Below are 26011 nucleotides of genomic sequence, written 5' to 3'. Positions count from 1 at the left end.
CATTATATAACCATCTCATTCTACGAACTACTGTATATTACAAAATCAATCACAAAAAATAATGTATCCCATTATAATACTAGAAATCAGATTTTTTTAAAACAAAGCAATAGTTTTATATCTTTAAACTGATGCTTACCCTTGGGGGCCCAATAATCATGCCTGTCCATCTTGTAAGAGTCATATCTTCATCGTCTTCAAGACCCCAGCTAACTGTTCCATCTCCAACTCCTTTCTGGCCTTCTTCTAGCTCTTCCAGCAGTCGAAAATTACGAGGAACTTTTACTCCTGGAAATAAATCAGATTGGACTTTTGAGATTAGAATGGCTGTTGGCAAAATAATATTTAATATCTGGACCCAGGTCTTTTGATTAGTGTGCTAAACATCTAAACAGAATAACAGAGTTGGAAGGGACCTTGGAGGTCTTCTGATCCAACCCTGTGCTCAAGCAGGAAACCCTATGACATTGCAGACAAATGGTTGTTCAATCCCTTCTTTAAAATCTCCAGTGTTGGAGTACCCACAACCTCTGAAGGTAAGTCGTTCCACTGATTAATTGTTCTAACTGTCATGATGTTTCTCCTTAGTTCTGGATTGTTTCTCTCCTTGGTTAGTTTCCATCCATCACGTCTTGTCCTGTTTTCAGGGGCTTTGGAGAATCGTTTGACTCCTTCTTCTTTGTGGCAGCCCCTGAGATACTGGAACAATGCTATCGTGTCATCCATAGTTAATAATTAATAATATAATTCTATGAATCCAAATTAAATCCCACTAAATCAAAAGGACTTGTTTCTGTATATATGAGTAGTAAGAAAACAGTGCTGCAGCTAAAAGAAGCTATTAGTTTAGGCATCAAAACATATTAATAATTAGCAACGATAATTATGTTTATAATTATTTTGATAACAATCTGCATCCAAAATTATTCTCAATGGAAGATATCCATTTGATTTTACAGAGAAGTTACAAGACCTTAGAAAAGTATTAAAGAATAATTTGAACAGTGACTTCATCTACAACTCATTTTACGTGGCAAATTAAATTATTATGTCATTGCAAGATGTTATAAAGCAGAACAAGTATCTCTAGAACTAAAGCTGTAAATAAACATAGGAAAATAAATATAGCACGATTGCTTTCTTATTACAACAAAAAGTTAAAAGCCATTCGCAGTGTGGAGATAAATGATGCTATCCATTCATAGATTAGACCTATCGTAACCAAGATTGGGAAAAAGAAAAAAAAGTATGGGGGAAAAAGTACAACACATATATACCGTGTTTTTCCAAAAATAAGACCAGGTCTCTCTCTCTTTTTTTTTGCCCCCAAAAGAGGCACATCTTATTTTTGGGGGATGTCTTCCTCACCTCCAGCTCTGACAGCCCCCCCCCCAGCAGGTCCACTTCTTCTGGGGCTGAAGGAGCAGCTGCATTCTGCTGTCAGGCTTTTCCAGAAGGCCTATGCAGCTGAGTACTGAGCTATGGATTCAATCCATAGCTCGGTCTTCAGGTGCAGAGGTCTTGCAGAACCGAGCTATGGATTGAATCTATAGCTTGGTACGTGGCTGCAGTGGCCTTCTGGAAAGGCCTGTGACTGAGAAATGCAGGCCTGGCTGTAGAAGATGCTGCAGAAGAAGTAGGCCGGCAAGGAGAGGCCTGGCTGCAAGGTAAGTGTGTGTGGGGCACATGGGGCAGTTCCACACACCCCACCCTAGCTTGATTTTTAGGTGTGTGCCTCGCCCTAAAACTAGGACTTATTTTGGGGGTAAGGCTTATATTAGGCCCAACTCAAAAAATCAAGCTAGGGCTTATTTTAGGGGTAGGCCTTACTTTCAGGAAAACACACAAACACATCATCTTTTTTTAATAGGTTACTGTTTTGCTCATTACTATACACTGCTGCACAGAATGGAACAACACTTCACACAATCTGTTTTCAAGATGTGTAGCATAACAAGGGCTGCCCTGGTTAGAACTGGGAAGTTGTGGCCAGATATTTGAAAAGCACCAAATGGGAAATGCTGTTATGGACAATATTAGATCCTATCCTTAAAAGTTATCACCAACATTGTCTTGGAATGCATATCTAATAAGTATTTCAGCTGCTTATTTCATAAGTCTAAGGGAACAGGGGAAAAAATCTCAACAGAGAGATTTTTCCCTCCCATAAGCCTGCTGAATTCCTCCTCCAGTTAAAACAGAACAAGTAATAGCCATTCTATATTATTGCTAAGAAAAGTACATGGATATGGCCATAGGATCCCCAGGAGTTGATCTTGACTGAAGGTTGGGAGCTCTGCCTATTTTTTTTTCTCTAAAGCATTCACAGGTATAAACAAAATTAAGCATTTGTCAACCATAAAAGTCAATATACTATTGCTAAACAAAGTGTTTGTTTCCAATTACACCTGAAACACCATCTGCTCCCCTTTCTAGAAAAACAAGAACTTAATAAACATTATTTTGTTCCTTGGTAACACCAGCATCAACAACTGTAACCTGAGATCAATGAGTTTAAACTGGAAGAGTCTTTGGGAACTGCAGCTAGTATTTCACATATACCGAGAAGCTCCTATCTCTTTAAATGCAATATTTACGATTCATCCCATTCATTTTACGTACAGAAATACATGCAGTTAGGACCATTAGGGGCCAAGGGTTTGCTGAAACAATACAGGCTTGATGTACTGATGGATTAGTTAGCAAGGTAGAGTCTGCACATATCTCCAGGAGCAGAAAGTTGCTCGAAGGAAAAACTGTCTGAAAGAAGCTCATACCCATGAACCTCATTGGGGGACGGGGTGGTGGTGGTGGTGTCGGGGACTTTCAACATGCCCTCTTTCGATGACATAAGTGCAGATTTGATTCTGGCAAGGCACAGCTTGACATATCCCAATGCTGTGTGTTTTAGGACTTTAAAGATAATGACTAGCAATTTGAAATTGACTAGAAAGCCTTAGTACTAGTTGCTTGGGAGCTATTCAAATCACTCATAGGGTAACTGCTGTTGTTTTTCTCACTCAGTGTGACAATTGCCAAAGGGCCAGAAACAAACTCCTATAATCCAGAATTCTGGCTCAGCTGCTGCTTTACATATTGCAAAACTGATATCAGTAGTGGCTAAGATGCTTCTTTTTTTCCTCAAGTGACTGTGTTGATACCATCCATTTACCTCACCCTCCACTAGTGGACATATTGCTGTCAAAGGGTATGGTTCATTTGCAGTAATTTTCTGACAGGTCAGTCAAAGTCAATACCAGCATTATCAGCAGAAAACCTCACACAACCACCTCTCCAATTTCATATTCTCCTCATTTACCAGTATAAAGCTTCTCTCCCACCTTTGATTCTATTCAATTACCACTTTCTAACTCTCCAGCAAGTTTCATTTCTCTGCACTTAAATTGCTAAGAAATTACACTTTCTTCAAAATAAAATCTTGCATTAAAACTGACAAAGCCTGATATTGGAATGGACTAAAATACATATTTAACTTGAAGCCATCTTTCCAAATACATTTTAATTTTCTTTTTAAACACACACACACACACACACACACACACACACACACACACACACACATTTTGAACTGTCCCAATATGTCTCAAAGATGCTGAGATCTTATTGCAACATTTTGGGCTAAAATTTAGGCTATCCTAAGCAGGGCTCAGATTCCATTTAACTGTCATTCTTTCTTCAGTAAGTGGCTTCTGGTAACTTCTATTTGTTATTTTAATGTACACTGTGTTAAATTTTACTGCTTTTAAAAATGATATAATTTTGTGACTGTATTGACTTTAAGCCATCCTGCATGAGCATTACTCATTATTTAATGGTTCCTAAGTGAGGCACAAGCATAAAAAATAGGAGATCAGTAATGTATAAAGTGAGGAAGTACAATCTATGGCCCTCTAGATATTGCAAACTACTGGGGGGTTGGTTATGAAATGACAAAATGATTGAGGCACCATAACTTTTCAGAGACTTGGCACAGCTATTTTAAGAGTCTTTTTATGTCTTCTGAACATTTTCAGAAGATACTTGGGATACACAGCTACTGAAATAACTCAAGGTAAAGAGCATATCCAACACACCTCCCTCCTATTTTCTCCACCACTACAACACTGTGAATTATATTAATATAGGAAAAAGTACACATGACTAAATTCCAATTCCCTGGACTCTTTTTTTTAAAAAAAGTAAATTTAAGAGTTTCAAAAACAAGACAAATTGCTACAATATATTGTTGAACACTGCCAAGTGTGCACTTACTAGTCTCTTTCCTAATAACATTTGGATGGCTTATTATTACCCAGAACTCAAGATCCTCACAATAAAGATATCCAGGAGGTCCAAATATATTAAACTGGCAGTGATTTATCTTAGACTATTATTTCATCTGGATGGAAATACCTCTCAATGGAGATTCTATTTGCTTATCTGAAATGCCATAGAGAAAGACCAGCCTTTTGCATGCAAATCAAGTGCTGTACTACTGAGCTGTAGGTCTTCTAGCTGTAGGAATTACCTATGATCCTTAATGTAAATACAAACAGCCTTTTCAAAATCTCTCTACAAATGACTACTTCAGAATTTACCTGAATTCACTTTAATAGTTCACTAGACAAAAAAGAAAGATGAAAAAAGAGTAATGTAGGGATAACAGAGTGAGTGAGAAAACCTTCTGCCTTACTTGCTAAATTATAGCTCCACAAATTATCCCAGGAACACTTCTCTTGAATAATTTGCAGCTTTTAAACACCTTGGCATAATTTTTCAAGCTCTGGAGCTTGGGAGGAACAATTAGAACCATTTCTGCCAGCCAGAGTTAACAACAGTGCAAGCATCCCTCATAGCTAACAACACTGCCAAGATCATTCTTTTTTCATTCCAAAGAGGGCAGATGTGTATTTGCTGCCATCAAGCTATTTAAATAAAAAAGCTATTTAATAAAAAAAAAAAGAAAAACAGTTCTGCAAAATTTCAGATTTAAAATGGTTCAAAATAATGTATTTTTGCATGCCTTTATTCTTTTCCTAGCTTCATAGTAATAGGAATATTAGGGCTAAAGTAATAATAATAATAATAATAATAATAATAATAATAATAATAATAATAATAATAATAATAATAATATAAAGTTGGAAGGGACCTTGGAGGTCATCTAGTCCAACCCACTGCTCAGGCAGGAAACACTATACCATTTCAGGCAAATGGCTGTCCAGTCTCTTCTTAAAAACCTCCAGTGTTGGAGCATTCACCACCTCTGGAGGCAGGTTGTTCCACTGGTTAATTGTTCTAACTGTCAGGAAGTTTCTCCTTAGTTCTAGGTTGCTTCTCTCCTTGACTAGTTTCCATCCATTGCTTCTTGTCCTGCTTTCAGGTGCTTTGGAGAGCTTGACTCCCTCTTCTTTGTGGCAGCCCCTGAGATATTGGAACACTGCTATCATGTCACCCCTCACCCTTCTCTTCATTAAACTACACATACCCAATTCCAGCAACCGTTCCCTATATGTTTTAGCCTCCAGCCCCCTAATCATCTTGGTTGCTCTTCTCTGTACCCTTTCTAGAGTCTCGACATCTTTTTTACATCGTGGTGACCAAAACTGGATGCAGTATTCCAGGTGTGGCCTTACCAAAGCATTGTAAAGTGGTATTAGTACTTCACTTGATCTTGATTCTATCCCTCTGTTAATGCAGCCTAGCACTGTGTTGGCTTTTTTGGCAGCTGCAGCACACTGCTGGCTCATATTGAAGTGATTGTCTACTAAGACTCTGAGATCCCTCTCACAGTTACTACTATTGAGCAAGGTACCACCTATACTATACCTATGCATTTGATTTTTCCTGCCTAAATGTTCTAGGAAGTTTTGATATAAAATCTGGGAGATCTCTTCTTTGTTGGACCTGGAACAAAAGCCACATCTTTGTACTTTAAAAACAACAGAAAGCTATGTCTGCCAAGAACATGACTATACATGAAAAGGGAAGAATCCAAAATTAAATCAGAAGACATATCCCTGAGAATAACCAGAGAAAATCGCCTGTCTTAACATTAAAAAAAGCTATTATACAGCCCAAGGGCTGAACGGATCTTGAAGTTGACTTGCAGAAGATTTATGTGTATATTAATGCTTTACTGGAACACGAACAGAATATAACTTGGCAAGATTGTTATTTCAACAAAAAGGTGCAAATTTACATTTTGGTAGTGCCATGCTTGCTTGAGTTATAGGCCTAGCTACAACATTAAAAGCCTACAAAGCAGTTAAATATTTAATGTTTAATTGCTCACTGCCCAAAGTTGGACTAAAACATTATTCTGCTCTACTAACCAATATAAATGTTAAGTTGGCAATAAAATTCAAACTGTTTGATCCTTTGGGTATTGCTTTGTCAAGGTTTGCTGATCTAAATACTTAACTCAAGATTTAAATTGTAACATTTCTTCAAGACTTCGCAGACCCCCTGTGATGTCATCGCTGTCTCTCAGGGGTCCGTGGACCATAGGTTGAGAACTATTGCTCTAGGATGTGGCCTCCAGTTCTGAACCACTATTTTAGGCTCCATAATTCCCAGATAAATCATCAGGACAATTTTTCTCTAGTGTCTTTTGAAGGCAGAAATGCATCTCTGCACTATTTTCTATGAAAGGAATTTTATATATTCCTACAGTTTTCAGAGACACTGCCCAGTAAATAAGGATTAGGAAATAATACTTTTTTAAACTACATCAAAGTTATAAACATTCATTTCGCACAAAACCCATCTCCATCTATTCATCTGAAACTTGTCAGCATTTGTCATCATAAAAACAATTATGCCTACCAATAAAGTTATTTTTCCCCAAAAATAAAATTATAAGCACTTCCATTAAAGTAAGAATTTAAAGAAACCTAGCTCTAGTGCTTGTACATTCCCCCCCCCCCCGTCAAAACTGAAGAAGATTTGTCACTCAAGAAGAATCTGGGCTTGCAAATATCACTCTATTCTGTTAAACAGTAAAAGAATTATGGACTTCAATAATTTTCCAATGCTAGTCAACACAAATCATACTTATGCCTTGGTTGGAGAGGCAAATTTCTAATTCAGTTTAAATGAAACTAGGCTTTTTTCAAAGCACTGAATCAGAACAGAATAAAATCTGGTGGGCACCAAACACTCCTTATGGTTCTTAATATTCCTTCATTATTTCTCAGACAAACGGAGCAAAGCTTTTGAAACAAAGCAACGATTACACAGCCTTTCAAAACTAGAAACAGATAATCTAAGATCTACAATTTTGGCCTCCCTTATTGCCCAGTCTTTTCCCTTAGCAAGTATACAAATGGAGACAAGGCTGCCTGAAGATGCTTATCATTTAGCTTAGCTTCCTTCTTTGTATGTCTGAGGGCACTTGATTCAAGAACCTTGTTGAAGCTAAGCAGGCCTGGATCTGAACAGGAAGTTACCTAGAATTCTATGAGCTTAGAACCTCAAACTTCATGTGGCTTTTGCCTAGTGTTTACTTCCACTTTCTAAAGGACCATATCAAGTAGTGAAGTTGATGATGCTACTGATACAATCCATGAAGAGCATATTGCAGTAAAAAGCTGGTTAATAGGGCTATGTAGCACTTCAGATACAAAGGCAAAGAAGTGTTTCAGATATGTGCCAAGGGCAGGAAACTGTGTCACTCCTTATAGTATATCATATGTGGTTTTCTCCCCTTGCAATCATGCAGCAACTGTGGAGAGAGCTATGGTGGTCCCTAGAAAAAGCACAGCTGCTTTAAGTAGTTGTGGACAGGTGCAAAATAAGTGCCCCAGTGTGCTCTGAAACACTTTTTGCCTTTGCAACCAAAACATTACTCAGCGTTACTGATCATGCACTAAAATTTTCCATCCAAAAGCATTCTGAACAAATCAACTTGTAAACACTAATCAGTTTTATTGTGATCAATAAATGGAATCTTGAAAGTAATAGTCAAATGTTACAAATATTGTATAATAAAAATATAATTTAAACGAAATACTAGAATATTTTTGGCATCTACTAATTTAACATCTGCCGATGTTAACCACTCAATCTGCTTCCATAATCTACATTTATAAAAACTATATAACATTTATAATTTTTTCATAAAATACAATTTTATACAAGCTTATGACAAAATATTTTCTGTCTACCGTATTTTATCCTAAAATGTTCGTTTTTCGATTTCTAATTGCCAGACTCAGAGAAATGGAGAACTGGAAGAATTCTAATTTGTATAATTAATTTAGAAGATACATACACATCAGGTATTCATTTCCAAATATGGAGTAAACCAAACCATCAAGCATTCTTCTATTAAGTTGAATCCTGAATGTAATTCAGGGGACAGAATATGTTTTTCTTTCTCCCTACCTTCCACAGTATCACAGAATAATTTATAATGTGCATTCCCTCCTGTTGACAGCAATGATCAATCAGTTATCTGCATAAGAAAGCAACAGTCTATCTAGCAGAGATCTCCAGCCTACTGTATGAAGTGATTTTAAATTATGTTCTTTACTAAGCCTGTATCACCAATACTTTACTATGTGGTTTCAAGCAGAGTAAACAAACTAGCTAAAAAATGTCAGTGATTTGACCATACATCTATTGCTGCTACAATGATTGACATTTGCTGTTCCAAGAAAGAGAAACAAAAGAAACAAAAGGGGACTTTACATTACACCTGCCCTGGTCTTTGTATAACCCAGAAAGGAGGGAAAGCAAAACAAAAGTGAAACAAAATGAAATTATGACAAAGGATAATAGAACACCCACATCTTAATCTGAGTGACTGTCAGAAACCCACAATTAACTTGTGGCAATTAACTCCAAATCTATAAGCCTATTATTTATTTTCTAACTGCGAATAGAATAAGTACCTACATCATTGTAAGGAATCCATAGTAGGACAGAGCACGACAAAACAGATTAGCTCTGGGGTGGCACAGGAATGGGACAAGGCCACGTTCTCTCCTCTTATTTATTCAAACTATATGCTGAATATGTTTTAATGGAAGTAAAATTGGAAAAGAAAATATAGGTAGTCCTCGACTTAAGACTACAATTAGGACCAGAATTCCTATTGCTAAAGCAAGGCTGTTGTTAAGTGAATCATGCCTGATTTTACAACTTTTTTGCCATGGTTATTAAGTGAATCACTGCAGTTAAGTAAAGGAAGGAACTGTCACAAATACATGCTGGTTACCAAGTGCCTGAATGCTGATCAGGTGACACTGGGAATGCTGCAAGAGTCCTAAAAGTAAGGATCTATTGCAGTGTTTCTCAACTTTAGCAATTTTCAGAAGTGCGGACTGGCTGGGGAGTTCTAGGTCCTGGAAGTCTCCATATCTGAAAATTGCTAAGGTTGAGTAACACTGCAATAGATCCTTATACTTTTTAAAGATCTTACAGTTTTTAAGCCACTTTTTTCAATGCACTGTAACTTCAAACAGTAGCCAAATGAATGGCTGTAACTTTAGGTTTACTCGTAGGGTTTTTAAATTGAAGGAACAAACATTAATAAGCTGTACTAATCTGATAGCTAAAAATGCATAGGATCTGCAAGCTCTATTAATGAAAGTCAAGGACCACAGTGAATAAATGTGAGTAAGATTAAATACAAAGAAGACTGAAATAATGACAACAGGTAGAACAACCAGTCTTAGAATTGGTAATGAAGATGTTGAAAACTGGATAGTTTCTGCCTTTTATGATCAACCATCAACATTAAAGGAACAAGCAGTCGAGAAATACATTGCAGGCTAGCACTTGGTAGAGCAGCCATGAAGACCTTGGAAAATATATTCAGATTCTATGATATCTATATTTAAAGAGATCAGAATTGTGCAAGCCATGGTGTTTCCTGTGATAATCGGTGTAAGTGAAAATTAGCTTTGAAGAAGGAAGATATGAAGAATCTTGACGCTTTGGTGTTGAAGAAAATTCCTGAGAAGACTGTGGAAAGCCAAACAAACCCAAAAACAAACAAAACCCAACGAATCATCAAACAAATGGACCCAGAGTTCCCACTCAAGGCACAAATGACCAGGAAAAAATTACCCATTATCCAAAGGCCTAGAGCTCCCTAGAGAAGTCTCAAATGCTGGGAAAAGTGGAATGAAAAAGAAGAAGGAAAGACCAGCAATAAGGTAGGTGGACTCTGTTAGACTGACAATGGGTGCGCAGTTGGAAGCAGTAGAGGACTAGGTCAGGGACAGACTGCCGAGGAGAAAATCTATCTACGGATTTCTAAGACTTGATCCCCACTTGATGGCACATAATCAATTAATCAATCAAGACTTCACAAGATGGAAGGGATTCCCATATCAGAATATTTTATGAAACAGACCAAGCGTAAGTCTTTCTGCATCATAAATCAGTATCCAAGATAGTGTATAGTGCACTGCCCCATCTTATAGCTTTAGGCCAGTAACGCAAAGTTGTTGTATCAAGAACGAAGTCCAATATGCTGGTACAAAGGTCAAAAATAAAGATCTCAGTGTTTCAAATGTAGCTGCTGAAACAGTAGGTTTGTAGCAAGACATTCCTAAAGTACAACTTCCAAACAGGACATTTGACCAGATCAATGGAACTATTTCCAAACTGCTAAAATGAATGCTGATACTAACAACAGTAGTATTATGAATTAACTTAAAAATTTTCATTTCCTAATTCAAAAATTGTTGCTATTGCTGCTATATATTTTTGTTGGAAGGGAATTATCTGCTCAGATAGAGAAACCTGAGAAACAGTATGATACAGTGGTTAAAATACTGGATCTGAATTTAAAAAAAACCAGCATGCCTTTGGCCATTAACAGTATCTCATTTTATCTCTTTCTCAAGAATTATAACGATAGAAGGAATTAAATCCATGAAAAAGAAGATGCAAATGTAATAAATATCTATATGGTCATGTAACTTTATCATAAATATTTTATACCCTTTTAAAAGATAATATTCTGAGTTTACAAAATAAAAGTATAGAATACAACAAACTAAAAACATGATACAAATAAAAATAATAATTAAGTCTGTTAAAATATAACAGAGAAAACAGTGGAATAAAAACTCCAAGGATTGAGAACAAATTAAGGGGATGGCAGATCCTATCTTTTGTCCCTACTCATCTGACAGATCTAATTGGCAGGCACATGAGAGAAGGCTTCCATAGCTAATCTTAGCATTCAGACAAGTTCATACAGGTTTAGGATGGTATGCTACTTCCTTTGTCAGTGGGGCTTTCGATTATCAAACAGTGTGCAAATACAACTTCAGAGTAGTGCACAAGCCAAAGAAGGATTTGAACATACTATTCTACTGAACTCTGAAGAATAGTACTTTATTGTAAAATTAAAGAACAGCCATTTTGGTTGTGTTCGAGAATACATTATATTCAGTGATATAACAAAATGATTTTGGAATTAATTAAAAACTTCATGCATTTGGATAACATACATCCTAAGCATGACTTATCAGATACAAGCAATGCAAAGATAGCTATATCAAATCAATAAGTCAGCTTCAATCAGACATATTACATTTAAACCAAACCATGGACGACTATTTTCTGGCTGGGTTGTTGGGGACAAGGTAAGCCAATAGTTGGAAGCAGGAATGTTCACTGATATCCAGATTGGTCTTTGCTGTATTGTTCAACAGGTCCACTATAAATACAATCAAATAACAAAAATGTCAGGCATCACCCCATTACTACTATCAAAATACAGGATGAGACAATTCTTGATTTCCTTCATGTCAGGGGGGAAAGAAAATCTAAAGTGGCCCAAGACTGCTTTGACAACAAAGCAGTTAAATCAACATTAAATGCAATGTACTTATCTTTTGATTTTTATTTAAAATTGTCACTAAATAGACTATAAAGAGCAGTTTTAAATTTCAAACTGAAAACTAAAATGCAGGAAAGAGAATAATTTTTATGAGCTCAAGTGAAAGATCTGTTACCTGTTCTAGTGGGTACATGCATATCATTAGCAAACGTGACCTAGATATTCTTTCTCTTCCAATTTATGTGATGTGTTCCAGTCTATGACCAATCATGTCCTCCAAAATGAAGACCAAGAAATAGCTACTTCCTCTAAAGATACAGTACATCAGATTCCTACACTAAAAGATGCTTCTTTCCTTTACTGCCCCAGCATAGGCAAGCTACTGGATAAATTACAGCTTGATGATTTGGCACCTTTCTTGTACAGAGAGATTCCAGCTGGATCAGATAGTAAATAAATGCTTTAGACTCTAGGGACAATCAACTAATTAAAATACTTAGTCTTAACCTAAATGGACAAGTACAGTAGTCTAATCTCATAGAAGCCAGTTATCTATATTAATATTGATGAATAAAGGATTGAATCATTGTGAACTTTCACAAAAAAAATTCTCAATAAATGGGATTTATGAGTCAACATTCCTAGGACTGCATAATTAATGTGTTAGCATTTCTTATCACTTCACTTATATAGACATCAGGACAAAGATACTGGGGTTGCTACAGAATGCTTTTTTTTACTAAAAATGTTTGCTTTAGAAATATATTTATCCTTTACCCTCTCATTTGAAACAATCATCTCCATAGAGAGCTCTCAAAACCCAAACCTCTTTGGTCACTTTTTCAACAGAACACAAGAAAATTCCATTTTAGGGATGGAAGCTTTTAATTTGCCAAAAAAAATGCTACTCACTCTTATGAAGTATTATGTAGAACGAGTTTTTCAACATTTTATTTGGCATCAGCCCTTTCTGAACCCATTAACTCATTGATACCCTATTAAGAATTATTAAGAATATCACGTGATCTACATCAATGCTGTCCAAATCTGATTCTCCAGACATACTGGACAATTTCCTCCATTTATTTGCCTAATATCCTTTTAAGCCATCACTACAACTTCTGGCAATAATGTTTATAACTTTGTGTTGTAGACAAAGATGTAGGTTTCCTGGAAAATTTTGAATTGGAAAAAAATTTCTACACAAATAAATTTGTTACTGGCAGTATCTACCCACCTGAGCAATTACGTACTTTCCCCAGAGACAATCCTTTCCTAATCAAGCTAGGAACCACCCCACCATGTGGCTTATTTTTTATTTATTTATTTTTTTTTATTTTAATTCCATTTATATCCCGCCCTTCTCCGAAGACTCAGGGCGGCTTACAAGCTTAGCAAAATATATCAGTTAGCTACTTCTTCTTTATCTCTACATTTTCTGTAATAATAAACGGAGATATGAAAAGCTATGGGAAAGTCGCAAGTTATAACTGGAATATAATGCTATTCAAACTCTCATCAAATTCAGTGAATGGTAATAAGCAGTTGTAGAATAGAAATCCTGTTTGGAAACACCTCGACAGTCTCCAGATTGTCCTCATAATCTCTGTTGCTTACAACAAGCCAGCAAAGACTGTAAAGTCTTCTTAAAGCCAACTGAAAGCAAACAGTGGTATTTAAAAACTTGGCTTGAACACAGACAACCAAGGTCGAAATCCTATCCAGCTACAAGGTTCCCTCAGCAATCATTTCTTCAATCATAGATCTGTTAAATAACAAGCATGTATAATTCACATCTAAAACACTGGATTGTTTTAGGGGATCATCACTTTTGCAGAATACAGAATAACAGAGTTGGAAAGGATCATGGAGGTCTTCTAACCCAATCCCCTGTTTAAGCAGGAGACCCTATACTATTTTAGACAAATGGTTGTCCAATCCCTTCTTAAAAGCCTCCAGTGTTGGAGCACCCACAACTTCTGAAGGCAAGCTGTTCCACTGGTTGCTTGTTCTTACTGTCAGGAAATTTCTCCTTAGTTCTAGGTTGCTTCTTTCTTTGTTCGCTTTCCATCCATTGCTTGTCTTGCTTTCAGGTGCTTTGGAGAATAGGTTGACCCCCTCTTCTTTTATGGCAGCCCATCAAATATTGAAACATTGCTATCATGTCACCCATAGTTCTTTTCACTACACTACATACCCAATTCCTGCAATTATTCTTCATGTTTTAGCTCTCAGGGCCCCCCCCACACCCCAAATCATATTTGGCATAGTTCAGGATTTATTTATTTATAAAATTTATCAGCTGCCCATCTTACCTCAGGGTAACTGAGATTCTATGATGCTGGGAATGACAAGAGTGTATTGGGCTCATGATAAAAAGTAACTTCCTACTAGTGGAGCCTACAAAGATCTTACTAAATGGATGCTCTTATACATTCAATTAGGACTTAAACTTCAAAAGCCATTCAAGTAATGGCAGTGGAGAATATATGCAACTCAGGGTTCAATGATCAAAAGGCACAGAAGGCAAACAGGCCTCTGGCAATTATCTGGGCCTTATCCTCCACTCTTCAAGATGCACTGCTTCTGAACATGGAAGTTCCAAAAAGCTGCCAGAGTTTATATACATTTCCTCCCGCATCCCAACCACTTGCTTTTTCTAATTTCTGGTGTAAAATGGGCAAGCTCCAATTCTCATCATCTGTACAGCAGGGGATGATGGGAGTTGAAACCCACCAGCTCTACAACTAAAGGAACCTGTCAGTCTCCCTAGGACAGGGGTAGGCAACCTCGGCTCTTTTATGACTCATGGACTTCAACTCCCAGAATTCCTGAGTCAGCTACGCTGACTCAGGAATTCTGGGAGTTGAAGTCCATGAGTCATAAAAGAGCCGAGGTTGCCTACCCTGGCCTAGGAGGAGGTTTCCTTAGACTCTCTCCACCTCTGATCGTTCCTTTACCAACAGACCCTCTCCCTTCCCTTCCATCTCCCCCCTCCATGGGCTCTCCTGCCACACCAACAGGCTGCTCACCCCCTTCCAGCCCAGCCTCAACCAAATCGCCCCTTCACCCATTCCTCGGGGATACTGACTCCACAGGCTCCCGCCCCTCGCTACGGCTCCCGCGCCTGGGCTGTCAAAACACGGCTGGCCACTAGATGGAGGTAAAGATTCAAGACTTCCTTGTCTCTTCTTGCTAGCACCCTGCCGGTCGCCTAGATGGGTTCCAGCCCATATATGGCAGCATGACCCTCGGGCCCCAGACACACCCAGCCGGCGAGCTCGGCTGGTGGGGAGCCCGCGGGGACGCCTTCTGAGTCGTCCCCCCGCAGGAGAAGCGAGCCCCGCCATAGTTGCCAAACCCCTCTCCCTCCCCGCCGAGGAGCGCCTTCCTCTCACGGGCCAAGCTGGCCTGGACTACCGGTCCCCGCTCACCCGAGCCCGTGGTGGCCGCCATCTTGCGCCGCTGTCGCTCCAAGCCCGCCCTCCCCACCGCCTACGTCACTTCAACGCGGGAAGAGAATTGCTGCTGCGGCTAAGGCAAGTGGCTGCGGCAGCCGGAGAGCGGGCGGGCGCAAGACAGGAAGAAAAGGCGACAGCCGCAGGCCATCCAGACCAAAGCCTCTCCGCTTCTGAGTTGGTGTTTGTTTTTCTGGTGCAGATATACTATTTGGAAACGAGCACATCCGGGAGGGAAAGCTTCAATCTCTAATCAGCCGTTGTAGGCAGTTAAAATTTAGGAGCAGCCACAGAAGGGTATTTTTTGAGGGGGGGGGGGGTTGGGGTTGGAAGAAAAAAAGATTGGTGGAAAAAAACTGCTGCCGGAGTAAATCACTCTAGCTTGAATTACGGAGATGTAGAGCCCAGGCTGGCATACTAAATCAGGAAGCACGAAAGCGACCTATTAGCCAATATAAGAGTTTCCTTCCTGAAAGCCTAATTTCTAGTTGGTTTGCGAAATGCCTGTCTTATTATTGCAGAAAAATTAGCCCCTCTCCTCATCGCCAGTTTCACATTGGATATGTCTGCACACAAAATATGAAAATGTATTTTCTGTAGAATGCGGCAGTTTCCCCCAGTCTGGTAGGTTGACTGTGGATAATAAGGAAGGTGGTCCATCGCATTTGAAGGACATGAAGTTTGGATCGTAAGTAAAACAGTGGTTTCAAAATTCCCATATTTGAGAAATCTAGTAAGTATGGGACGCGGTGGCTCAGTGGGTTAGGACGCTGAGCTTGTCGATCAGATGGTCGGCAGTTTGGCGGGTCAAATCCTGAGTGCCGCATAACAGAGTGAGCGCCTGTTACTTGTCCCAGCTTCTGCCAACCTAGCAGTTCGAAAGCACGTAAAAATGCAAGTAGAAAAATAGGGACCACTACGGTGGGAAGGTAACAGCGCTCTGTGTGCCTTTGGCATCTAGTTATGCTGGCCACATGACCACGGAGACGTCCTCGGACAAGCGCTGGTTCTTCGGCTTTGAAACGGAGATGAGCACCGGCCCCTAGAGTTGGAAACGACTAGCACGCATGTGCAGGGGAACCTTTACCTTTACTAGTAAGTATGTTACAAAAGACCAGTGTCTCCTCAGTCTTACAATCTTTTAAGATGTTTGACTTCAGCTGTCAGAATCCTCCAGCCAGGCATGCCTCCTGACAGATTCTGAGAGTTGAAGTTTACACGTGCTAAACCTAAAGCCTCTGAGGTTGAGAAATACAGGCATTCCTCCATTTACAACAGTTTAGTGACCGTCCAAAGTTACAATAGCACTGAAAAAAGTGATTTATGACCATTTTTCACAGACCATTGCAGAATCCCCATGGTCACATGATCAAAATTCACATGCTTGGCAACTGACAACAACAATAATAAACAATAACAACAATAATACAACAAATCTTATTGCATTCTTTGATCAAGTGATAAAATTAGTGGACCAGAGGAATGCTGTGGATATAATTTGCTTGGACTTCAGTAAGGCATTTGATAAAGTAGATCACAACCTACTACTTGATAAGATAGAAAAATGAGGGTTAGACAACATCACCACCAGATGGATTCGTAATTGGCTGACCCGTCTTACTCAGCATGTGGTCCTCAATGGAACTGCATCTACATGGAGGGAAGTGTGTAGTGGGGCTCAGGGCTCTGTTCTAGGCCCAGTGTTTCATCAACGATTTGGATGCAGGGATAGATGGGGAACTCATCAAATTTGCAGACAACACCAAGCTGGCAGGAATAGCCAAAACTCCAGAAGATAGGCTTAAGATACAGGAGGATCTGGACAGATTTGAACACTGGGCTCTATCTAACAAAACGAAATTCAATGGTGAAAAAAGTAAGGTTTTATAGGCAAAAAACCCCAAATGTACAGTTATAGGTGGTAGTCCTATGGACAATCACTTAAATATGAGCCAGCCGTGTGCTGCAGCTGCCAAAAAAGCCAACACAGTGCTAGGCTGCATTAACAGAGGGATAGAATCAAGATCACATGAAGTATTAATACCACTTTACAATCCCTTGGTAAGGCCACACTTGGAATACTGCATCCAGTTTTGGTCACCATGATGCAAAAAAGATTTTGAGACTCTAGAAACAGTACAGAGAAGAGCAACAAAGATGATCAGGGGATTGGAGGCTAAAACATATAAGGAACGGTTGCTGGAATTGGGTATGTCTAGTTTAATGAAGAGAAGGACGTGGGATGACTTGATAGCTTTATTCCAATATCCCAGGGGCTGCCGCAAAGAAGAGGGAGTCAAGCTATTCTAAGCTCCTGAAGGCAGGACAAGAAGCAACAGATGGAAACTAATCAAGGAGAGAAGCAACCTAGAACTAAGGAGAAACTTTCTGACAGTTAGAACAATTAATCAGTGGAACAACCTGTCTCCAGAAGCTGTGAATGCTCCAAGACTGGAAGTTTTTAAGAAGAGATTGGACAGCCATTTGCCTGAAATGATATAGGGTTTCCTGCCTGAGCAGGTTGGACTAGATCAGGAGTCCCCAACCCCCGGTCTGTGGATCGGTACCGGGCCACAGCATGCCAGCAACCGGTCCACACAAACAAGCAAAGCCCCATCTGTGGAATGCAGGCAGTGTACAAAACCACACACTTTCTGGTCCATGGAAAAACCTTTCTCCACGGAACCGGTCCCTGGTGCCCAAAAGGTTGAGGACCTCTGGACTAGATGACCTCCAAGGTGCCTTCCAACCTTATTATTATTAGTAGTAGTATTAACAACAATAATTTAACAACTGCCATGATGCACTTAACAAATGTGACAAGAAAAGTTGTAAAATGGGACAAACCTCATTTAACAAACTTCTCACTTAGCAACATAAATGCTGGGCTCAATTATGGTCATAAGTTGAAGGTTACCTGTACAGATTTAGACCTTTTGAATCTAGACCTATAAAACATGAAGGCTTGGCTTGGGTGGATATAATTAGTTGCATTGCAGAGAGAAAGCAGCGGGGTCCCCTTCCTTGAAAATAATTTTGTGCAGTATTGACTGCTGGTGACTACATGGACAAATCTTCAATTTTCTTGGAACTTTTATAAAATGATTTGCCTTTGCCTTCTTTTTCCTCCTAGGGCTGAAAGAGGGGGACTGCCCCAAGGTCATCCAGCCGGCTTTGTGCCTAAGGTAGAATTAGACTCATCATCTCTGGGTTTCTGGCTGGATGTCTTTAAACACTGTTCCAAATCTCCATTCAAAACCTAATCACCAGGATTAATAATTTTCTGTATTCAAGTAAAACTGACCCATTAAAACAGAAGTTCAGAGGTTATTTAAGGATTCTCCACATACTTCCATGATGGGTGTGTTGACATAAATGAAGCCCCCCCCCACTTTCTCAAGATTGCTATGAAGTAGATGGGAAGGTTCACTGTGGGTGGCTGTGCCTAGTCGATCTTGGCTAATCTCCAAATAAAAAGAAAAAGGCCTAAGTAAAACAGAACTGTTTAGTTTGAAAACTAGTTAGCTACAAAATCTATGTGGGTAGGTTTTCCCAGACCAAGTTAGAAAAACATCCTGAAGAAAGGCAAACCACTTTCACACTGTTGCTACCAAAATTACATGATTGTGTCTGGGTTAATGACCTCAGTCAGAAAGTCTTTTTAGATCAGAGGAGTTCAAATAAACGTGGCACTACTCAGAATGTTAAAAAGGCTCTGGAAATATATATATTAACAACATTGGGCCAAAATAGCCAAGGGAAGAGAGCTCTAAGAAGACAATAAAATCTGCTAATGGTATATACCAGTGCTTATCAGCCTAGCAACTTGAAGGTATGTGGGGTTCCGTTGTTGAAATTCACACATCTTGAGGATACCATGGTTTGAGAAAAAATGATGTATACAAAGAAAAGATGCTGCTTGATTCCTATGGAAAGTGGCCACTTTCCCAGTGAATACGGTTCCAAACCATCAATACAAATTAAACTGGGATTTGTATGTTCTAGCACAGGGGGTGCTTGCTTCCCCTGGGGGTTGCAAGGCAATATTCCAGGGAGTGCGAAAACTTGGGTTTAGAAGTTTCAAAATTATTTTTTTTTATGTTCACGTCATTCAAAATTTGTTTAACTGCATTTATTATTTTTGTAAGGGGTGCGAGAATGTATCGGAAGTGTTCTAGAGGTGCAGGGTATAGAAAAGGTTGGGAACCGCTGTTCTAGCAGAAATGGAATCTCAGAGGGTGTTTGCTGAAGTCCTGCTGTAGTCCAAGTGCAAAACTGGGAGGTTGAAAATTTTTGATCATACTTCCCCATCTTTGGGGTACTGGGCTCTTCTGTAATATCACTGGGGAAGGAATGTAAACCATCATCCTTACCGAAACCCTCTAGGGAGAATGAATTCTGAACGTCAGAAAACTACTGACATAGAACAACCCATACATATTATAACTGCAGCAGTTTACGTGCTATAGTTGCACTTGTGTTAAAACCTCAGTGGGAAAGCCAGAATTTTGACTTCCTGTTTTCCTCAGGAATTCAAATAAAAAATATCCCTGACAGATTATTGATATCCACTTTACCACACCCAATGAAGAGATCAATTCCACTTCTATAAATCATTGATTCCATTGCTAGCTGCTCTTCCTCTTAAGAAAGTTTTTAACACACATTCAGCTGGAAACTGCCTTACTGGGATCCAAATCCATTATTTTGTCTGCTGCATTCGAGAGGAGATAGGATTGGTTCCCACCTTGATAATTTTCTGGAAGACCCTGAAAACCAGGTTCTGTCAGCAGACCTGGGGATCCCAGATTTATATGGAGCTGATCAAATGGCTGGTTTGTGTTTGTTGCTGCAATGAGAGGGTGAGGTTATTTGGAGTTTATACTGTGCCTGGAATCAATGTGTGTGAACTGGACATATATCTAATGTTCTTTAGTAAATATTTATTTATTTATTTATTTATTAATTTAATTTGTATACCGCCCTTCTCCCTAGGGACTCAGGGCGGTGAACAGGGCAATACATAAAAACTAGATACAAAAATTAAAATTATTAAAACATGATTAAACAATGCCCATAAATTAATACAAATTTAAATCTTAGTCCTTAGAGCTTGGTGCCCAGAATGCATACAGTACTCAAAGTGAGGTCTGACCAATACTGAGCATAGAGGAACTATTCCTTCCTGTGCTTTGGAAAGTTTACTCTTGTGGGTGCAGTCTAAAATTACATTTGCCTTTAAGGGTATGTGTATGGGTATGAAAAAAAATTAAAATGGTAAGCTACACTTGTGTGGTTGAGCAGCAATCTTTTTTTAATATGCTGCTCACAGCAACACATGTAAATGATGGGGCTTCAGTCATGTAGTTCTAGTCACCATGTTGATTCTTGACTTCCCCTGTGGATGCCTCATTTGCCTTTTTTTGCCTGGCTGCATCATGCTGCTGACTTGGCTTCAGCTTTTGATCACCTACAGTTCGACTGATATCGAATCAGATATACAGAATTATGTATTTAATTTCTATTTTTTTCAGTTACTACTTTGGGGCGTGTTTTTCTTCAATAGTTAATTGATAGGACAACTTCTTTTAAAGTTAGGGAGTCTTTCTAGAGTTACTTACTATGTAGTATAGCAGCACATTCAAGCCCTTTCAAAGAATGTCTATATTCCCATGTTTAATGTTTTTATGGGTGCAATATCTATCTTTGACCAGCAGGTGTCTTCATCTACCTAAAAGTGATGCTGTGACAAGTTGAGAAAGTGAAAAGGTGAATTTAAAGGTGCAGAATTCCCTTATTTTGTTTTTTTATCAAGACTAGCTTAATAAAAGCTAAGACAATTACATATGAAAATATTTCTTTCTGAAAAGCTTTCATTCTGCAACTATACCTTTAAGATCATCAAACATCCACCACTTCCTATCCCAGGTCCCAAATCTAGTCTGAACATCTCATTATGTGACCACCTTAATAATACAATCTGTTGGGAGACTTTCAGTAGAGACAGCAAGAACTGTTCATTTATCAGTATAATTTCTGCTTTTCGTTCCTGGCTCAATATGGCTACCAGGTTAGAAATGAACTTTAATTACAGTCTGACTTAAATTCTTGGTCTCTCATTCCCCGATATTTCTGAAAAATTATATATTTTATTTATTTTATTTTTTTATTTTAATTCCATTTATATCTCACCCTTCTCCGAAGACTCAGGGCGGCTTACAAGCTTAGCAGTAGCCTTCATTCTATGTATATGCCTGCTTATCACACCCCCCAAGCGGCATTATTACAAAGTCAGCTTAATTGCCCCCAACAATCTGGGTCCTCATTTTACCTACCTCGGAAGGATGGAAGGCTGAGTCAACCTTGAGCCTGGTGGGATGCGAACCTGCACTAATTGCAGGCAGCTGGTGTTACTTAAGGAGGCATTAGCCCACTGCTCCACCAAGGCTCATACTAGTGATTCTGAATTTGAAATATTCCAAATCATTGTAACATAAGCAACATCATAGGAAAAAACACTATAAACTTTGAAACTGACATCCAAGCATGAACAGAAAACATCTAGGTTTTTTAGATAAATGTCTGTGGAGTCCCAAAGGTACTTTACAAAGGGCAACTTTGACAGAATTATTTTGGCAAATTATTTAAGCAAAATAATTATTTCTAAAACAAATGAAACAAACATCTATCAGATCTTTCAAACATTTATTGTGGCAGGTAAAACTTAGGAACATAATTAAGTCAGAATAGAAAAATAAAGAAATCAATTAAAAAAGTGTGAACGTTTTCTTGGTTTTTTTTCAACTAGACCTGGAGATGTGCCAGTTCAGATTCTTGTCTCGTACGAAGTTTACTTGGTAATTAAAGGAACTATTTGCTTCCCTTAGTATAATGTTGTAAGAAAGTGTAGATTTAAAAGTGTAGATTTAAAAAAAAAGAGGTGGGTGGGTATAAATGTTGAAACTTGTCTTGGGTGGGCGGAATGTATGTTCAAGCAAGAAGTGGGCAGTTGCGGACTTTCCCTTGATCTTGCACTCAAAATGGGCCCTCTGTAAAGTCAACGCTGCACAGTTGGTTTTTGCAAGCATTAATATAAATCACAATATGGCAAGAGTCACGAGCAGAGCACTAGGCTTAGTGATTCTTTTCTTGTACAGTCAGTACTTCCAGGGCAACGTAGTTGATTGGCTGCTTTTGCTGCCTTTGGTCCAAGTGGCTTATCAGCTAGAATACTAGTGTGACTTTATGTCAGTTATTCAGTTCAAAACTTTACTGTCTACTGTAATATTCCAAAATAAAACCTGATACTTAATGAAGCATTCAGTGCTTTTCCCATGTAAGCCAAGCTGACCCTGCAGATGGTCATGGGGGAATCTTCTCATATCATAATTGTGTACCTTGTGTTGTTGTGGAGCAAAATTTTGCTATAGAAGAGGTGACTTCTGTCAGTTCTCAGCTAGCTAATATAAAACATTTCATTACGACCAGAAATATTTTTCAATACTGGTTGGAGAAGTCATCGTCTTAAATTGGAAGAAAAAAGGCTGAGTCTAGAAAAAAGTCTTCCATGGGAGTGCATTATACCTGATCCAGATGGGCTTCCAGGAATTTGCTTTCTGGGACGGCTAAAGGGAGAATGTCTACTATGTACCCAATTTTTTATTCTTCCCTGTAATCTGACGCTCATTTATACTGCTCTGAATTTCTGGACCATGGAATAAAATAGTAGCAAAAGGGAAAGTTCCAGTATTTGCAAGCATGAATTGCTGCTAGTTACTAACACAGGAGGAACGTTGTCAGAGGAATGTTGTCCATGGGGTCGCGATGGGTCGGACACAACTTCGCAACTAACAACAACAAAGAAAGAAAATGACATTTCAGCTGTGGGAAAGGAGAAAGCAGAAGGAAAAGGCTCAAAATTACCATGCTGTGATTTGGATGGTGTTAAGGGGCAGAAGGGAATGTGGACAGGTTTTCAAAATTCTGTGATACCCTACAACATTTTTCAACTTTTAAGATGTAAGAACTTCAACTTCTAGAATTCCCCAGCCAGCTTGCGTGTGCACGTTCACAGACACACACACACACACACACGCAGAGTATGAGAGAATTCAAAGCCACAATTTAAAAGCTATGTTTCAGCAGAACAATACAAACTGAAATGCTTCACTGTTGTTGTTATTATGGCATAAGGCTAGAAACAAGACTTGTGAATTCTAGTCTCGCCTTAAAACACTTTCTCTCTCAGCCCTAGGAAGGAGGCAAGGGAAAACCACTTCTAAAAATCCTTCCCAAGAAAACTGCAAGCACTACTTTAGGCATTCAAAAGGAATCAACACTGACCTGAAGGGAAAAAAACAACCCCCAAAAGAAAAAATGGACTGTTCCAACTAAGAAATACACTCAACTTGTCCAAGGTTTAAAATCTTAAATCAGAAATCCTGCCACCACAGTAACGTTGAGAGACTCTGTGATACTTGCTTTTTCTATGGATTGTTCTTCAGAGGTGGCACATGTATCTCTTTTGTTTGCCTTCGTCTATTTTTTAATTATATCTCTTTTCTTAGTTTCCATTTGGTTAATTTTAGTATTCTCTGTTGAAACTAAGATTTTAGTGTGCCAAAGGCAAAATGCTATCCAGGCAAGACATGGTGTGAAGTTAAAAATTTGTTCTTAAATAGAAAAATCTCAAACATACAAGGAAGAGGAAGAATGTGCAAGCTTTTTCTTAAATTAAAAAAATACAGCCAGAAACAGTTGCATTTTGGACGCAGATTAGCCATCTAATCTCCCTAGAAAGGCACAGAAGTCTATCGCAAAAATAGAAAGTGTTTTGTAGGACACTCTTGTATAGAAAACAGAAAACCCACTGCTGATTTTACTTGCATATGCTGTTTAAAAAACCCCTGGAGGTGCAATTTTACCCTTCCCCTCAAAAATGGCAACAAGACTTAACAAATGCAATTAGTATAATTGAACTGCTTTGTTATAAATTATATACATTGAGATCACATTAAAATTATTATTCCATGTTACACCGAAGAAGTAATTAAGGCTTTATGATATTTACATGAAATGAGCAAGCACCTTAATCGCACACACCATTAACATAATCTTTCTAACATTCAAATTTGACAATGACCAATTTTCTATAGCTATTTTAAACATTTTGGAAGAGGAATCATACTGAATAAAACCAATTACTGAACACTACATGATCCAATGGAAGTAATTTAAGTCTGACATTTGTGCAGAACACAAATTCTGTCCTGCCTCACTCCCATCCCAAACTGCTACAAAGTTAGCTGTAGGGTGATACAGCAATGGCCAGCTCAAATATCAAGGAATGGAACACTTCTTTATTTTAGGAGACAGTCAGCTTTAAGTAACGCTAATGAACTAGGTGAGACTCCCAAATATTCTGTTGCACATCATATGGACAATGTCTTGATATGATAGCAAGGTGAAACAACTGGAAGGATGCACCAAACACTAAGTGCATTAAAGTGATGACAATACCTTTCCCTCCGATTCTCAGGTAGCAACTTTAAAAACCAGGAGCTAGCTTGCTATTTTTTGCCATTCCATATGGCCTTAAATCATTTTCAGAGTGGGAATTCATGTTGATACAACACATTAACGTGCCAATGACAAATGTTACTAGGAAGGTACATTGCCGTCTCCAGCTAATGGCTTTGGACTGTCAAGGATGACAATGTTCAATTATCAGCAAATGTGGCTAATAGAAGGTGCTCAGTAACAAGACGAGAATTATCCATTTACATTTTCAAGTATTGAGAAGTGAGTCTTTTAAATGCAGTCTGTTAGCACTTTTTAAAAAGCTTTGTGCTTTAGTCCATTATCTCTCTGCAAGTCTTTTAATTTGGCTGATGGCTTTTTTTTTCTTTTAAAAAAATTGGCAACAGGTTTTCACAACAGCAGAAGCCTGGCAAGGGTTATTTTATTTTCTGGGCCCATTTCATGTCATCTGCTCTGGGTTTTTCTCCTGTCAGTCCTTCAATGATATTCTCCATGAATGTCCAAAATCTCATTTTTTCCAGTGGGTAATTCAGCCAGCCTAGAAACATTATAGAAGAGGAGTAATATGTGAGTGTAAATTGTCAAGCAGCATTTTTGGTAACTGAATTAAATTGTTTTAAGATACTATTACATAAAATGAATGTAAGAAATAAAGATGTCATTTTAACAGAGAAAGGTGCAGTTTTCAGTTTTATTCACACTGGAATTGTTTTGAAATTATTCCTCTGATTATTGAAATCCATACAAGAGCATTCCAAAGCCATTTAGAATGGCAGACTTTTAATGGCCAACTTCACACATTAAAGGTCTGTTGAACTCAAGTTCAAACACATCAAGCCACACTAGATTTTGTTTGGGGTTAACATGTGAATCCATAAGCTATGGTTTAAAGCTTAGCATATCAGACTTAATACATTCAATAAACCATGACTTACAGTGAATGTGAACCTGAGAACAGCAGTTCAGTTTAGTAGGAATAGCCTTTTTAGTCAATTCTTATTTTCCATTATTTTTTTTCTGTCTTTGATCTGTGTAGCCAGAGCCCAGAGGAGGACATGGAATAGAACAGGAAATCATACACTAAACAACAACAAGAACGTTCGGCTGTTTTCTTTTTCAATACCTTACAGAAATCCACCAGTTCATCTGTGTCTTAAGGAGGCTACTTAGCTAGATAGAAATTGAATTTTTGCCACATAATGAGTTT

At 38.5% G+C, this 26011-nt stretch overlaps 1 protein-coding gene across 4 annotated transcripts in view; it reads right to left on the bottom strand.

Moving 5' to 3' along the window:
* The window catches only part of LOC308665922 (ubiquitin-conjugating enzyme E2 variant 1), a 58361-nt gene that overhangs the window by 8971 nt on the left and 23379 nt on the right, over positions 1 to 26011 (bottom strand). The window contains exons 1-2 of one of the 4 annotated variants that reach the window (XM_081324294.1): positions 15241 to 15282; positions 140 to 288 (exon numbers count right to left, since the gene is read on the bottom strand). In XM_081324294.1, coding sequence (XP_081180420.1) covers positions 140 to 288; positions 15241 to 15262 — 171 coding nt within the window. In that variant the 5' untranslated portion in view covers positions 15263 to 15282. Of the gene's footprint in view, positions 1 to 139; positions 289 to 11557; positions 11643 to 15240; positions 15283 to 21955; positions 25343 to 26011 lie in introns of those variants that run through there. The other 3 variants (XM_081324295.1, XM_081324296.1, XM_081324293.1) reach the window with 3 other exon arrangements.

Source organism: Vipera berus (assembly GCF_964194415.1).
Source record: "Vipera berus genome assembly, chromosome: 3".
Taxonomy (NCBI): domain Eukaryota; kingdom Metazoa; phylum Chordata; class Lepidosauria; order Squamata; family Viperidae; genus Vipera; species Vipera berus.
Note: the sequence above shows the minus strand (reverse complement) of the source record. Positions and strands in the feature narration are given on the sequence as shown.